General features: G+C 45.4%; 1 protein-coding gene across 1 annotated transcript; it reads right to left on the reverse strand.

Moving 5' to 3' along the window:
- Positions 1–551: 551 nt before the first annotated feature.
- On the reverse strand, positions 552–4,216 carry NHLRC4 (NHL repeat containing 4). Its single transcript, XM_021006725.2, has 2 exons — positions 4,129–4,216; positions 552–3,456 (listed from the first exon to the last, which is right to left on the reverse strand). The coding sequence occupies exon 2, from the start codon at positions 3,311–3,313 to the stop codon at positions 2,303–2,305; it is 1,011 nt and encodes a 336-aa protein (XP_020862384.1). The 5' UTR covers positions 3,314–3,456; positions 4,129–4,216; the 3' UTR covers positions 552–2,302.
- Positions 4,217–17,827: the final 13,611 nt, after the last annotated feature.

Below are 17,827 nucleotides of genomic sequence, written 5' to 3' on the forward strand. Positions count from 1 at the left end.
GACAGGCAGAGTGAGGGGAACTGGAAAACCTCAGAATACAGAACATAAGATTTCAGAGCTAGAAAGGACCTTAAAGGTCATGGAGTCTAAACCCCCTAGTTTACAGATGAGAAAACTAAGACCTGTAGAAAGGAAATAATTTCCATAGCCTTTAACTTGACTCGTTTCTTTCTTGATGCTTCTGGAGGGAGACCTGCTCCAGAACCAGACCCTCCAAGGTCAGGCTGGTAACATGTTCAAGCAGTTGAGAAATATCTCTAGGGCAAAACACTAATCCAGGGCTTGCTCCCCTATGTCAGCAGCAAAGGGGTGGATGAGCTGAAAAAACACATCCACCAGACATGTTCCCTTCTCCTAACCACAGCTACTGCTTCTCAAGATTTTCTACCTGAATCACCCCAGCCTTCCAGGGCCCGGGAGTCACCTCCCCCATAATAACTCACTATTCATCCCCCCCCCAACAATACCCTCCACCCCAGAGAAATCTTATCAGGAGAGGCCAGCTCAGTTTCTACCTCCTCCAGGAAGCTGTCCCTGACTACTCCAACCCAACCCACAGTGGTCTTTCTCTTTCCCTAATTGTCAGTATGGCCTTTATGAACTGCCTATTCATAGTTAATGTTTATGTTTCTCATTTTTTTCCATCCGAAAACAGGAGACAGATGGGAGTGAGCGGGGAGGGGATATGGCACAGAAGAGTCAGTAATTGGGGGTGAATTTGTGAATTTGAAATCTGTTAAGATTTCAAAGAAGGAACCTTAGAGATTATCTACTCTAACTCTCACAATTGAGAGATGAAGAAAACTAAAGGCCAGAGGTCTTAGGTTCATAGTGTTGAAAGGGACCCAAGAGGCCACCCAACCCAAACCTTTCATTTTACAGATGAGGAAACTGAGGCATAGAGAGGTTAAGTGACTTTCCCAAAGCCACATAGTAAGTGGCCAAACCCCAGTTGAAATCCAAGTCCCCTGTCACTATATCTAGTCCTCTTTCTGTTACAGGAAAGAAAGTTTTTAGCTGGGAGAGTCCATGCACCTGGGTTTGGGGATAGGGGAGTTCTGTGAACTTGGAACTTATAATATCCTGATAAAGACATAAATTACACTGTATTTCAGTATAATTGGTTTCCTTCATAATCTTATCCATATTATTTTGTGCATTTAAGAACATTGTTCTGAGAAAGGGTCCATAGGATTCAACAGATTGACAAAGGGGCCCCTAATAAAAGAGAGGTTAAGAAACCCTGAACTCCAGGGGCCAACTTTATCCCCTCAAAATACTTCACTTAAGGAATAAGAAAAAAAATTCAACTTTCTATGGCATAAATTGAGTCCTGTAGATAGCTTTCTCCTCTGTAAAATGAGATTTGATTGGATTTTTGAAGTCCCATCCAATTCTAAATCGTGTGATCATGTTTGGATACAGTGAGAAAGATCTATCACGGTTAAGACAAGGATCTTATTATGTATCTAACAGATAAAATGATAAGTAAGTTGTTGTTTTGTTGTTTTCAGTGGAGTCGATTCTCTGTGACCCTGTTTGGGGTTTTCTTGGCAAAGATATTGGAATGGTTTGCCATTTCCTTCTCCAGCTCATTTTACAGATGAGGAAACTGAGGCCAGGGTCACATAGCTAGTAATTATCTGAGGCCAGATTTGAACGCAGGAACATGAGTCTTCCTGCCTCCAGGCCTGGCACTCCTATGCACTGCTCCACTTAGCTGCCCCATGATAAAAAGAAATGGATATCCATAGTTGTTGACTTCCTCAGAGACTATGAAGTCCTTCAGGGAAGGGACTGAATCTCTGCTGCCTCCTTTCTCTACCCCCAGTATTCTGTTCCCCCCCCCTCCCGGCAATACTACAACCTTTTACATAGCACAGTAGATGAGGGGCACATAAGAGACTGGGGAAAGACTTGTTGGTTGATTGGTTGATGCTGGATTAACTTTCGGACCCAGAATCTCTACCTGGAGCTATGTGAACCCCATTCAGCCCCCTACTCCTGGGAGTCAGGGCCAAGAGTCCCAGAAACATGGTGCATGTCAGCAAATAGCTGTGATGTTCCATGATGTGTTTCTCTCACTCCATTTGGAAAGAAACTTTTGCAAACTGGAATAAGTCTTCTCACAGTTCAGATGGGGAAAGTGAGGCACAGATGCAGTGCATTCTAGCATGGATAGTCAGGACAAGAACACAGGACTTCTGACCCTTGCTTCTTGAAGTACTGGTACTCACCTTAGTGTCTGGAGCAGAGAATCTCCCTCTCTTCCCGCCCTATGCCCTCTGTCCTATCTTAAAGGCTACATTTGGTATTTAAAGATTTTGACACAGTTATCTCCATTGTCAGCTACCAACAATCGACCATGGGAGGCACAGGCCACCCCTGTAGGCCTCTGCAGACCTTTAGATACCACTCTGACCGGGGGCCCAGCCCTTGGGAATAGGGTTACTTCTTTTCGCTGTTCATCAACAACAATTATGTTGCCCTGGGCATCAGTGCAGACACCAGCCGGGTTACCAAATGGGTGCTCAAGCCGGCTGCCCAGCGAGCCCAGTGGCTGATGAGCATGGCCAAAGAGCTGGACATCTCCACACTCTTCACTCACCACAAAGCCCCCATCTGGGCCATTACTCACATAACGGGGGCCGCACAGGCCTGGGACAGTGGTCAGACCAATGGCCTTGAGTGATGAGCCCAGTGAAAAACTGTGGACTAAACCTGAGACATAGTCTGCTACCAGGAAGCGTCCCAGAGCATCCACTCCCAGTCCTCTCGGGGATTCAAAGGTCAAGATTTTCGCCCATTCACCTTGGGAGGCCTTAGAAGGGTGGTAGAAGGCATAGACTGCTCTATGGACCAGACTGCTGACCAGTACTAACCCTGACCCCGTCACAGTCACATCTTCTGACACAAAGGCTCCTGTCCCTGGCAGGCTGCAAGGGAGAGAGTGGAGAGAGTGGCCAGAGAGGTCAAGGATTTGGATGCAGGGGGCTTCCTCAAAGGTCAGGTAGAGCATACCATCCACGGAGCAGTGCAAGCCTCTGACCCCACCCGGAGTGGGGATTCGTCTCAGAAGCCGGTCCTGCTGGAATCGGAGGAGGTGACCCACATGGTCCAGCTCCACACACAGGCCTTGGCTTTGTTGCGCCAGTTGGTGAAGGTGAGGGCCAGTGAGCAGTCCCAAGCCTCTAGGGTGTTCCAGGAGTGGGCTGGCCACCTGTAGGGTACGATCAGATGTGGCTTGAAGGGCATGCATGGCTCTGAGGAACCTTTCCTTCTGTTGCCGACGTGTGTCCAAGGCATGTGCCATCTACGCCTCCTCCAAGCCAAAGAGAGTGAAGATAAGGAGGAACTTCCTAACAACCAGAGCTATTGGCATGGAGTTCCCTGTCCCAGGAAGTATTCAAGCAGAGGCCAGATGACCGCTTTTCAGGAATACTGTAGAGGGGATTCCTGCAGGGGGATGGGAAGTTACAGTAGATTACCTCTAAGTGCCTTTTCAGCTCTGAGATTCAATGAGTTTATAAAAGGAACTAAAGTGATCTTTCTTTAGTACCTGTACTGCCAAAGCCCACCTCCTCAATGAAGCCTTCCCAAGAATCTCTCTCCCCTCCACTTGTGGAACATCTGCTCTTTACCACTCAGTCCCCTTCCTTTCGGTGGAATCAATTTAAATTTGAAGCTCCCAAGAAAAATGTCGATATTCCACTGTTCCATCGCACCCCTGTGCCCTACCATTTAGGCACCTTGGAGGCAGGAGAAGGCATTCTTTCCTGTGTCCTTATGTCTGCAGGGACTATGGGTCACTCACTCCCTCTACCTTAGAACCCATCCCAGAGGAAAGGATAGATTTTAAAGCACTATCAGTGGAGTCTTGAGGAGCTCTGAAGAGATCACAAAGGGAGCCCCCTGACCCAGGACTAACACTCCCCTCCATTGAACTACTGGCCACGATCACCCTGGCTGTACCTTCTGTGCAGCTTTGGGACCCAAATATTCTGGAATTCTTCCCCTTTTATCCCTAAATTCATTTGCTAATGGGCAGACTAAGATACTCTGACTGAGGAGGGGCTCCCAGTCGGCCCTATCTTGGGCGTGGAAGTGGGGGATGTCAGTTCTTCCTACCTATTCAGAGCCACTGGGGAACTTCAATCTCTACTCCGGCTCCCCATACACCACGGAAACCCTTTGGAGAAAGGCAGGAGAACGTGGGTTCTGTTGTTAGAGACCAGACTTTTGTTGACACAGCTCAGCATAGCCCTTCCCCCTGGGTTGTATCCATTCTGGGACTGAGAAGGTGAGAGAGGGAAAAGGAGTAAAACCATTGGATGGGTTCCCAGCCACATCCCTGCAGGGCCCCTGGGGCCAGAGAAAAACCTTGACTAGTGCCTCCAAAGAAGAGCATGGGGGCTGGGCAATTAGAAGAGTTTGCTGGGAAAGAGGGCCAGGCTTTGGGAAAGCAGATTCTGAATCCTACTGGACAGTGAGTGAATCAGTTGGAAATGTTGGTGGGGAGAAAGTTTTGTGTAAAATGTGGGTACATAACAGCATTTAAGCTGAACAAATGATGGTATAGGCAGGTCAAGAAGCATTTATTAAATGCCTTCTGTGTGCCAGGTCCTGTGCTAAGAGCTGGAGGGCAAAGAAAGGAAAAAAAAAGTCCCTGCCCTCAAGGAGCTCCCAGTCTAATAGGAGAAAGAACATGCAAACAAGATATATATGAAATAAATTGGACATGGTCAGCAGAGAGAAAGCATTAGCATTAAGGGAGATTGGGAAAGGCTTCTTGTAGAAGGTGGCATTTCATCTGGGTTTTGCAGAAAGTTAGGGAAGCCAGGAGATGGAGATGAGGACATAGAATCCTAGGCATGGAAGAAAGAGAGTGAAAATATCTCAGAGAAAGGATACCTTGTGGGAAGAATGGCAAAGAGGCCTGTGTCACTGGGTCACAGAGGACTAGAAAGTCGGGGAGGGGCCAGGATGTTAATAGCCAAAAGGATGACTTTTTGTTTGATCTTGGAGTCACTGAAGTTTGTTAACTTGGGATGAGGCATTCCCAGGCCAGAGCTTTAAGATCATTCTGACAGTTGAGTGTAGGATGGGCCAGAGTGGGGAGAGGCTTGAGGCAGAGAGATCAAACATATAGCAATAGTCTAGGTTTAAGGCAATGAGGGCTTGTCAGGGAAAGAAGGGGAGGAGGCGAATGATGAGAAATGCTACAAGGTGGAATCAATAGGTCTTGGCAACAGATTGGATATGCAGGGTGGGCTGAGAGAAAACTCTAGATTAAGGAGACCTGGATTTTTGCCCTGTCACTGTGGGACTTTAAGCAGATGCCCTGTCTTCTCTGCTCCTCTCTTTCTCCATCTGCAAAATGAGAATACTCATTAAGGTATCTCTTAAGAGTCTGAAGTGGATGATTCAGGGATTCTTGCTGTTTCTCATTTTAACCACCAGGGGGAAATCTAGACCAAAATAACCAAGACAGAAAGGCAAGAAAAGAACGGATCCCGTACTGAGTCATAATATAGTCAACCCTCTCATTTATCGGGACCCAAAGCAGCGTAGGATCCAAAAGTTCATTTCTGTTTGACTTTGGAACGCATCACGTAGCTTTGGCAGGGGTGGAGACCAACATCTTTTTTTTCTTTGTGTGTGTGTGTGTGTGTGTGTGTGTGTGTGTGTGTGTGTGTGTTTTCTACTTATTTGTTTATTTTTAGTTTTCAGCAATCACTTCTATAAGTTTTTGAGTTTTAAATTTTCTCTCCCTCCCTTCCTGCCTCTCTCCCCAAGACGGCATACAATCTGGTATAAGCTCTACATATACATTCCTATTAAACATATTTTCATATTAGTCATAACATATTTATTTTCCTGGGTAGGTCTGGCTCCTAGTGAGATGAGTTCCCGTTTCCTGGATACACACCAACAGCTCTAGGGATAAATGTGTAAGGAAACCAGACTGGGAGGAAATCTTTGCATTGGACAGTCCACAAAACAGAGCATGGAGAGCCTTCTTTTTCTGTACTTGCCTCACTCTCCCTTTTATCACAGCTGTTGATGCTACATGTGTTCCTGGTGTAGTTGAACCAGTCTCAGGTTTGGAGACAAGAACCTCAGTTCAAATCCCTGACTCTGGCATTTATGACTGACTGACCTTACCCAGGCAAGACACTTTCTCCCTCTGGGCCTCAGTTTCTAAGTTCATAAAATCAAGAGGTTGGACCAGACCTTTATAGTTCCTTCTACCTCTACATCTATAATCTATTAAAAATGTAAGTTCTTCATGAATAGATTGTATGTCATTTGTCACATCCTCCCTAGTACCAAGCAGTACTTTTATGTCTTTTATACAGTAGGTATTTAATAATTTTTTTTTAAAGGAATAAATGACTGACTAGCTGAGAGTTGCCTGTCATTGGGATCGTAAAACTCTCAATAAGTGGGGAGAGATGGAGAAGGGCCTAGCACATCCTAGGCTGAGCTTCACATCTTTAACGGTATTTAAAAGCCAAAGAAAGGACTTTTTAGTTGATCCTGGAAGTGAATAGGGAGTCTCTTTAATGCGTGTGGAGGGATAGGAAGGACATTGGATGAGGAGAGCTTGTCTCCATGAAGGAGGAGAAAACGAACTTGGGGTGAATAAGAGAGGCAAGTTGAGAACCAGGGTCAAGTTTTTCTGTTCCCTGATAGAGACCAAACAATAAGAAATGGGGTTTTGCATTGAAGCATGCAGGATTCAGGTTAGACCAGGTATCTGTAACCTGTTTTGTATCATAGACGCAAAAAGCCTGGGGGCCTCTTCTCAGAATAATGTTTTTAAACATGTAAAATAAAATACATAGCATTATAAAAGGAAATAATTATTAAAATACAGCAATCAAAATATTTCTAAAAACAAGGTCATGGGCCCCAGTTTAAAAACTCTGGTTAGACTAAGAGAAATCATTTCTTTTTTTTGGCTAGGCAATGGGGTTAAGTGACTTGCCCAAGGTCACACAGCAAATGTTATGTGTCTGAGGCCAGATTTGAACTTAGGTCCTCCTGAATTCAGAGCTGGTGCTCTATCTACTGCACCACCTAGCTGCCCCTAAGAGAAATCATTTCTAATCTTCCAGGGTTTTGCCATCCTTGCCAAGGGTCTGAGGGCACTTGTCAACTCTCCTCTCCCACAACAACGCTCCACCCTCTTATAATATAATAACAGCTCACATTTCTATCATGCTTTAAAGTTTACAAAGTGTTTTACACACATTCGCTCATTTGCTCCTCACAACAATCCTGTGGGGTAGGCACTACCATGTTGGTGAAGAGCTTGGGCCTCAGAAAGTTTCAGTGAGTTGCCCAGTGTGACACAGCTTGTAAATGGCAGAGGTGGGATTAGGTTTTCCTGACTATTACCAGCACTCTGCAGGAGAAGTAACAGAAAGGGGCTATGGGCGTGTTGAAGGAGAGGAGCACTGTTTAACCTTTCCTTCTAAAAGGGAATTTAGTAGAAAAGGCCCCTGTGAGAAAAGATTTAGGAGCCTGGGAATCACAAAGCACTTTCACACTTACAGCATCCTTTGAACATTAATTCCAGGCCCATAAGGAGGGTTGTAGGGAGAGGGGAAGAGAACAAACAATTATTAAGAGCCTGCTATGTGCCAGACCCTATGTTAATAAATATTCCATTTGATGCTCACAATAACCCTGGGAGGTAGGTGCTATTATTTCCCCCATTTTACCGTTGAGGAAACTGAGGCAGACAGAGGTTTAAGTGACTCAGAGTTACACAGTAAGTCTGAGGCTGGATTTGAATTCAAGTCTTCCCGACACCAGACTCAGAGCTCTATCCATTGCCCTATCAATGGGACAGGACCTAGCTAGAAGTTTCTTGTCACTGAATCCAGTTCTATATAAGAGACATTGTGCTGTAGTGGAAAGGAGTCCAGGAATTAAGAGCAGAAGACTTTGAAAGGAGTCCAAGAATTAAGAGAAGAAGACTTTGATTAGCCTACAGCCCCACTAATTGTCTGTGGCTTTGGATAGGATGTATCACCTTTCTGAGCCTCAGTTTCCCCATCTGAAAAAGCAAAGGAGACAGCAGTGTCCTATAGTAGAAAGAACTCCATCTGGAGCCAGGGAACCTGGATCTGAACCCTGGTTCAGTTTCCTGTTTGAATAACATTGGGCAAGTGAGTTCCCCTCATGGGCTCATCTGTCTTCATCTGTGAAATGGGGAGGTTGGATTAGAAGGTCTCTTCAGTCCTTTCCCAGTTCCAGTTGTATTACCTGTTAAGTATTAGCAAGGTCTGCCTGGTTAGAACTTCAGTTTCTCAGCTGCTATCTCCCCAAGAAGAGAGTTCCTTTTCTCTGTAATCTCACCCTTAATGATCTCCAAGTCAGTCATTTTTTTCAGTTGTGTCCAAATCTTCGTGACCCCATTTGGGATTTTCTTGGCAAAAATACTGGAGTGGTTTGCCATTTCCTTCTCCAGCTCATTTTACAGATGAGGAAACTGAGGCAAAGTGACCTGCTTAGGGTCACAGAGCTAGTAAGTGTCTGAAGCCAGATTTGAACTCAGGAACATGAATCTTCTTGACTTCAGGCCCGGCACTCTTATGCACTGTGTACCTAGCCACCCTGATGATCTCCAAAGCCCTCCTCAAAGCATCAAGCCCTAGAACTTTTGCTTTTTTAAATCAAGTGTTGATATATTTTTGTTTCTACCCAACACACACTCCCCAACAAACACCCAAATAGCACCCCTACCTAGTACATTTTCTAAAAACAGTTAAGCAAAATTGTCTAATGGTATGACTGCTAGTGATAGCTCAGGCCCCCTCCCACCTTTGTGGCTGCCTGACTATTAATAGAAAGGAGGGGTATGCTCTTTAACCTTAGTAGTAAAATACCTAACACTGGTCGCTGTAGCCTCTCAGTGTCCAATTTATTTCTATTGTTCTGGCTACTGTATGTGTTGGTGTTTCTTCTATATGTTGTTGTTCAGTTGTTTCAGTCGTGTCTAACTCTTTGTGACCCCATTTGGGGTTTTCTTGGCACAGATACTGGAGTGGTTTGTCATTTCCTTCTCCAGCTTATTTTACAGATGAGGAAACTGAGGCAAACAGGGTTAAGTGACTTGCCCGGTGTCACACAGCTAGTAATTGTCTGAGGCAGGATTTGAGCTCAAAAAGATGAGTCTTCCTGATGCCAGGCCCAGCACTCTGTGCACTAAGATGCCACCTAGCTGCCCCACTCTTCATATGGCATGACTTTTTTTTGTGTGTGTGAGGCAATCGGGATTAAGTGACTTGCCCAGGGTTACACAGCTAGTAAGTGTCAAGTGTCTGAGTGCAGATTTGAACTCAGGTCCTCCTGACTCTAAGGCTGTAGATCTATCCACTGCGCCATCTAGCTGCCCCTTATATGGCATGACTTTAAAACTCCACTGCCTGGTTGACCTCTTTCTAGTTTCTAGCTTATCGATGTCAAAAACGTGGGGCCCAGAACTGTCCCAAATGTGATCTAACCAAGATCAGATGAGATAACATTTGTAAAGCTCTCAGCACAGTGCCTGGCACTTAGTAGATGCTATATAAATCCCTATTTCCTCCTTCTCCTCCCCAAGCTAGAATACCCTATCACTCTCCTACTCAGTAGACTCCACTGGTTCCTTGTTACCTGCAGGATCAGACATAAACTCTGGCTGGAATTTAATGCCCATTACAACCTGGCCCCAACCCACCTTTCAAGCCTTATTGCACTTTATTCTCTGCCTGCCCTCCCCACCACCCCATACTGCAATCCAACCAAATGGACTTTTTGCTGTTTCTCATGCATGACTCTCCATCTCATGCCTCTGGGCACTGTCTGTTCTCATACCTAGAATTTGCTCCCTCCTCGCCTCTGTCTCTCACAGTCCTTAAATTCTTCCAAACCTTGGCACAAGAGCTCTCTTCTTAAGCTTTTCCTCATCATCTCTTCCTGCCCTACCCCCCCATCCCCAAATCAATTATTTCCTTTCAAATCCTTAACAGCTTGTATCTATTTTGTATCTACTTTGTATCCCCAAGAACTTACCATACTGTCTGACACATACTGAGTCCTTAATAAATGCTTCCTGACTGACTGACTGACTCCCTTTATAGATGGACCTGTTGTCTCTCCTGACTAGGCAGGAGGTGCTTGCAAGCAGAAACAGTTTTCACTTTTGTCCTTGTATCTTCACACCTAACATAGTGCCTAGCACATAGTAGGTGCTTCACAGATGCTTCTTGATGGATTCCTTAATTTATTATTATGAATACCTTATTTCTGAAAGCTGTCTCTCAAGTTTTTATTTTGGCTGGCATATCACATTTGGTGACTAATATTTAGCTTGCAATATGCTAAAGTCCCCAGGTTTTGTTTTTTTTTTTTTTACTGGAAAATGCTGTCTAGTCATGATTCTCCCATCTTGTACTTGTGAGGTTGATTTCCTGAGCCTATGTCTATGACTTTACATTTATCATCATTAAATTTCATCTTATTAGATTTGACACAATGTTCTCTATCAAGATCTCCCCCCCCCCAGATCCTGGTTATATCATTCATTGTGTCAGCTGTTGTTTCCAGCTTCCTATCATCTGAAAATTAGATAAGCAGGCTATCTATGCCTTTATTGAAGTCATTAATAAAAATGTTAAACAGCTCAGGATCAAACGCGCATACCTGGGGCATTACAATGGAGACCTTCCTCCAACTCCTCATCAATTAATTTAATGCCTGTACTTTATGTTTGGAATTCAAACAGTTCTGAAACATCTAATTTTGCTATTATTTACTATAGGGTCAGATAACTATGGCCAATGGTCCTTTTGGCCCAGTGTCTGTTTTTCATACAGCCTACGAAATAAAAATGGTTTTTACATTTAATTTAAGGAAAGTTTTATTGTATTTAAAAATATGAACCATTCTTAGATCCCTGGCAGACTGGGTCAGCTCCTGGGCAATAGTTTGCCAGTCCCTCACTAGCCCATATTTTTTTTTATCTTGTCCACAAGAATAAAATGAAAAATAAAATATTAAATACTTAGCTAAATTCTACAGTATAATAACATTACATTCATATACCATTGTGTATTTGATGATTCCTCAATAGTTGTGCACCTATATTGCTTTCACAGCTTTTTGTTGACCACAAAAAAAATGCTGCTATGAATATTTTTGTATGTAATGGTTTTTTCTTGCTGTCAACCCTCTTGGCGTATAATCCCAGTAGTGAGATCTCTGAGCCAAAGGGTATGAACAATTTAGTAACTCTGTTTGTATGATTATCCCTGGACCTTCTTAATCTTGGAGCTGGCTTCCTAGCTTCAGACATCACTGATTACCTGCAATTTTTTTCTGCAGCTGCTGTCATCCCTGGGTGCTCTACCTCCAACACTCACTTCCTCTTTCCCTTCTCCTCTGCCAATATGCCATTAAAGCTCATCTTCTCTCTTTCTAGGTTTTATCCACAAAGGAAAGTGTGAATAATTCAAAAATATTATGCAAGTGAAGAGCAAAGGTAATCATTCATGTAGATAAAAGTTCCTACCCAGCCTAGGAGAGAAAGCACCCTTCTGCCTAACTCTAGGTCCCAGGCTGAATTCTTACCCTCCAGTGATTCCCTGATGTCTGATGTATCCTTCTGCAGCATGGCCCACAACAAGTATTCCCTTTCTCTATACCCAGTTTGCCAGGCAGATTGACTGCCTTATTTTAACCCCCCTCCAGGGGAGTGACCAACTCAGATTCAGAAGAAATATGGATCAATATTTCGGCTCCTGGTTCTACTCTTCATTTCAGCAGAGCTTCTTGAGTTCAAAGGGCATTCCCAGATACCCAATCCACAAGTCTCAGACTCCCTCTAGCTCAGAAAGAACAAGTCTTTGAAATCAGGTTCTTATGAACTCCTCACTTGCTAAGCTCTCCCCCTCTCTCCCATAAGGGAGAGGGAAGGAAACTTACAGGATCATAAGAGTTAGAACTAGGAGGGACTATAGCGATCATCAAGTCTGACCCCAATGGAGGATCAAACTGGGACCGGAGAGGTCACAGGATCACAGATTGAGAGCTGGAAAGGGCCTAATAGTTCATGTAATCCAACCTTCCCATTTAAAGAGGCCGGAGGGAGGAATCACAGGGGTGAAGCAATTTGTCCAAGGTCACACAGGCAAACAGCAGACTAGAACTCAAACTCAGATCCTCTGGTTACAGATCCAGAGTTCTTTCTAGTCTGCAACTCTGCCCCTACTTGCTACACAAAAAAATACAAATAGAAAAAAGCAGTTTCCTCACCATTTTAAAAACAAGCTAAAACATCCCTCAAAAGTCACAAAGCCTGGCCTGATTTTCACATTTCCTCTGCTCCCAGGTTGTTGAAAGAACATATTACTCCCCTCTAAGACTTAGACAGAGATATTAGTCATATCTAGCAATTTTAGGTTTGCAAAGAGCTTTAGAAATAATCTCATTTGATCCTCATGACAGCCCTGGGAGGTAGGTACTAATATTATCCCTGTTCTACAGATGTAGAAACTGAGGTAGACGGAGGTTAAGTGACTTGCCCAGGGTCACACAGCTAGGAAGTGTCTTTGGCTAGATTTGAACTCCTGACTCCAAGTCTGGCCCTCTGTTGCCTCAGAGTTCCTCATTCTGAGTCCAGGGTTTTTTTCTGCTCTGTTACTGTTCCCCTCCTTTGAACCCTTGCAGAATTTACAGTTTGAATCACCCAATTTAAGCCTTTGCTGTTTCCTACCTTGAGTGTGCCCTGTCTCCCTGGTTAGACTGGGAGCTCATTAAAGGAAGGAACCATGCGTGATAAATCTCCTTATTTCCCAGGCTTTCCATCCCCACATCGCCTCTTCTTCGTTAGGTGTTCAGGAAATACTTCTTGATTTGTCTTCGAAATACCAAGGTGACAGAGGCAGGGCAGTGTTTATAGGTGGGGAAACAGGCCTAAGAAAGGGAAGATGACTTGTCGAGGGAAGCCAGTGGCATGGCCAAGACTAGAGAACCCAGGTCTACTGGCTTTTCGTTGTGTCATGGTGTCCACTGGAGTCTCTATTTTTTTATTTTTATTTTTTTTAAGGGCAATTGGGGTTAAGTGACTTGCCCAGGGTCACACAGCTAGTGAGTGTTATGTGTCTGAGGTCAGATTTTCAACTCAGGTCCTCCTGTCTCCAGGGCCAGTGCTCTATCCACTGAGTCACCTAACTGCCCCTGTCCACCAGAGTCTTTAAAAACAGAAGCTTGCCTGAAGCTACAGAATTTGAAACAGTATCTTTAGAGAACTGAGGTTGGGTAGCCTGACAAATACAATTTTTCACCCCTTAATACAGCTGATCGTTGTGAAGACAAAGGTCTGAGAAGGGGGAGCCAGGATGGTGGGCTTTTGTATTACCTGTCAGTGACTGGTTTGTCTCTGCGTAGTAAGGAAGGGATTGATGGTGGTTTGGGTTCAAGCCTTTCAGTTAAGGGCAGCTAGGTTGAGTAGAACAATGAATTTGGAGTTAATGGAGCAGGGTTAAATCCCTGTTCTGCTACTTATATTTGTGACCTTGGGCAAGTCTTTTCACTTCTCTGGGCCTCAGTTTCCTCATTTGTAACATTAGGAGGTTGGATTAGATAATCACTAAAATCCTAAAGCCTATGATCCCCTAAGCATATGCCCTGACCCCTGGAACCTCCACCACCTAGAGAGGGCCTAGTGAAATCTTTGGATGACAGAGAAGTCTCTGATGTCAGAAAACTTTCCCCTGCTAGACTTCAGACTCTTCCTCCATTGTTGTGACAAGACCTTGGCTGCCACGGCTGCTCACAATGTGGGGTTGTGTTTTCTCCAGGGGTGGAGTCAATCCCATAATATGCACCATCCCATAATACAGCGCCATAGGCGCGGGATGCTCCAGTGGTCCTGAAGTGCCGGGCGGCCCAGCCTACAGAGAGGGGGGGCTGAGGTAGGGGACCCCCTGAGTCCTTGATGCTGATGCTATCTCCCCAGAAGCCATCCCCCCGGGGCCCGGCTGGCCTCCCAGAACAGATGTTTAATGGGCCGGTAGGAGCAGGGGGCCAAGACCTGATGAGACCAGTCACAGCCAAATGGCTGATGGTGGGCATGGCGACAAGGCCGCTTGGTTGTTAGAGGACCATTGGTGAGGCCAGCCCACCTGGAGACCTCAGGCCCTGGGGGCAGTTTTAGATACCAACTTTTATCCCACCCCCCTATAGTTCCCTGAAAGACAAATCTTTCCCATGGGAGGAAAACAAGGAACTCAAACCTACCTAAGGGCCACTCTGTACATTAGCAGGAAATTTGTAACATCCTCTTGAATATTTGATTCACGTCCCCACTCCCTTTCCCATCCCCCCATCATTCCCCCTTATACAAAGAGAGAAACAGCACAGGAACACACATTCTCCTCTCCCTCCCCTTCCCCCCACCGCCTTTCCCCATGTCATATAGCATTTTGCCTTTACTTCCGTTATCATGTGTATATTCCAGTTCCATGTGGGCGCTCTTTCTTAACTAGGTGACAAGTTCTATGGGGGTAGAGACAATGTCTTATCTAAACTTTGTACCTCAGGCTCTGCATACAGTGCAATTAATGTTTGTTGAATGAACCCAGTAGTAGGAGGAACTTTGGGCTTGGAGTCAGGAGTCTTGCCTCGGGCTCTGCCAGTAACTTGCTAGGCAACCTTGGACAAGTCTCTGGGCCCTAGTATCTTCATCTGCAAAAATGAGGAAAGTCTCTTCCAGCTCTGCCATCCTGCGTCCTGTAACTAAGGGCCATTAGGTAACCTTCATTCTTTTTTTGCTAGGCAATGGGGTTAAGCGACTTGCCCAGGGTCACACAGCTATTAAGTGTTATGTGTCTGAGGCTGGATTTGAACTCAGGTCCTCCTGAATCCAGGGCGGGTGCCCTATCCACTGCATCACCTAGCTTCCCCCTGCACCCTTCATTCTTAGAAATTTTGTTAGCTGACATCCAAATAACTTGAAGGTTCTGGGATGATTTGGCTAGGAAGTCAATTGCTTCCATATTCTGCCTGCTCAGGGGAGTCTTTCATACTTTCCAGGAAAGGTGGGCTCAGTCAAAAGGAAAGGGATTAGTGAAGGGATAGAGATCAGGGATAAGATGGGGCACAGGAAAGAGGACAGGAGCTCACTGAAGCAATGGAAAGAGGAATGGGAAACTCAGTGGGAGGTATGGAGGCCTAGGAAGAGAATGGAGGGTCAATGGTAAGGCAAGGTTTAGTGAAGGGTTAGGAGCTCAGTGAGGGGCTGGGGGCTCATTGAAGAGGAATGAGGGATCATTGAGAGGAATGGAAGCCCGACTGGGAGCTCATTAGCCAGCGTTGACAATTCCCCAGCCAAACCTAGGTTACTGCAGGTAAGGGGATGGGAAGGTCAGTGAGAAGACAGCATAGTTAGGGGTATGGGGGCTTAGTGAGGGAACGGGTGCTCAGGGAGAGAGTGGGGAGCTGAGTAGGCGTTACAGGGGCTCAGTGAGGACATGGGACCTCCTAGAGGGGGAACTGAAAGAGAAGGATGATAGGGGAAATGGAGGCTCAGTGAGGGGGTTAAGGGACCCAGAGAGAGAACAGGACATAAGCACTGTCACATTCATTCTGAGATTCCATTTCTTCTCTTTCTAGAGATTTGTGAAACCCTAAAATCTTTTTCTACCAGGTACACCAAGACTGGCACCCAGGCTGAGAAAGCGAACTTATCTGGGGAAGGGGAATCCCAGAAGACAAGAGCAGGGAGGGGGATTTAGAAGCTCAGAGCTAGAAAATGGGTATCAGAAAGTAAGGTCTATGGAGGAGTCAGGCCAGCCCCATAGAGGGGTGGAGTACTAAGGTCTCCTCTCAGGGGCGGGGACCATATGCCATCTCTGTCCTTCCTCAGACCTGGAAGGTATTCTACCTGCCCTCTCCCCACTCCCCCAAAGAGAATTTCTGATGGCTGAGCCTGGCAGCACCCACTGTGGGAAAGTGAGAGAATTGGTGGGGACCAGGCAGGCTGGGGGTCAGCCGGCTGTGACTGCCGATGTCTATCAGACTGCCTGTCCGTAAAGGGGCCGGAATGCATGGCCATCTGGTGCCGTGGCCAGAGCTGGGGAGCCCCAGGCACAGATGCATCAGGATAAGCAGGGGGCTGGGAAAGCTAAGGAGTTAGGACTGTGTTCATTCTTTCTCTTCCCTTTGGTTCCCCCAAACCCTTCCTCCTATAGGGCCCCACTGAGCATGCAGCCTGTGTGCCCTTTGCTCCAGGCTGGCATTTAGGAAAAGGGAGGAGGGGAGTTCCTGCAAGAGGCTAAGGAGCATAGTTTTATATCGGATTCAGGAATTCCCTGGTCCAGTCCTAATTCTGGGCAGCTAGGAGGCACAGTGGATAAAGTGCCAGATCTACAGTCAGAAAGACTCATCTTCCTGAGTTCAAATCTGGCTTCAGACATCTACCAGCTGTGTGACCCTGGGCCAGTCACTTAACCCTGTTTGCCTCAATTTCTTCATCTGTAAAATGAGTTGGAGAAGGAAATGACAAACCACTTCACTATCTGTGACAAGAAAACCCCAAATGGGGTCACAAAGAGTCAGATATAACTGGAAAATGACTGAACAACAAGAAATCCTAATTCCGTGCCTCAGTTTCTCCCTCTCCTGAAAAACAATAAATATCCACCTTCCTCCCCTTATCTATAGGAGCCTATAGAGAATATGGGAGTATGCAGAGTACAAGAGGAGTTAGGACCTACAGAAAGTGACCTAATGCATCTGTAAGGCAAACTGAACAACTAGGTGAAGGGAGCCTCAGTTTCCTGGGAAATGGCGCTCCTTGGAAGCCATCCCTTCTCTGCCTCACCCAGAGGACTGACACCAACACTAATGCACAAGAAAGGATTCAACCTGGGAAGCAGGTCTTCTACAAATATACTCTTAGACCCTACCTTGAATAAATTCTTACAGAACTGTAGGATGTAGAGGTGAAAGTGACCTCAGAGAGCGTCCAATTCAGCCCTATGTTTTATAGAGAAAAATGAGACCCAGAGAGAGAAAATAACTTGCCAACGGTCACTTAAGTGGTAAGTAGCAGAGCTAGGATTCAGTCCAAGGTCCTCAGACTCCCATTTTTTTTCCCACTCCACAGCCCTCCCTTCCAGGTCAGTTGGCTCGGCCCCTAAGTATGCTTCTGGTAAGTCAGTGTGAGCTGGGAGGGGGTGGGGAGTGGTGGGAAATGGACAGCTTAGACCAAGAACCACAGCTAGACATCCTGCAGTTGGCTACATTTGGAAACCTGCTGGGGAAGGTTCGAGGAATGCTTTGCGGATTATACACTGGGGGGATGGGATGGGGGTGCAGATTATTTGATTTTTAAATTCTAAGTGTCTGTCCTTTTAGAATATCTACTGTATGGGGACTCTCAGTGATTTTGGATTATCTGCAGCTTCTATTTTTGGGCATTTCTTATTTTAAAAAATTATCCGTGTGCTTTTAATTATAATTTTCTGCTATTACCTGCCATTTGGAGATTATTCATGGTTGGCTTCCTTTTTGATATTATCTGCTATTTTGGAGGTGATCTGTTTTTGGATCATTTGTGCTTTTGATTTATCTGTGGGCTTTTGATATTTGCCTATTTGGGGAATATTCTAGAGAAAGAAAAACTGTCTGAATAATAAAGAGCCCCCAGAGCCCACCTGGGCAGAAAGGTGGTTTATATTTTTACATTTGCAAAACTGTGAACAATAAATAAAGGTGACTGTGCAGCCTCCCCCAACCCCTGTCACCCCCATTACTCCCTCTGCCCTCT

Source organism: Phascolarctos cinereus, unplaced genomic scaffold, assembly GCF_003287225.1.
Source record: "Phascolarctos cinereus isolate Bilbo 61053 unplaced genomic scaffold, phaCin_HiC Scaffold_4;HRSCAF=312, whole genome shotgun sequence".
Lineage (NCBI taxonomy): Eukaryota > Metazoa > Chordata > Mammalia > Diprotodontia > Phascolarctidae > Phascolarctos > Phascolarctos cinereus.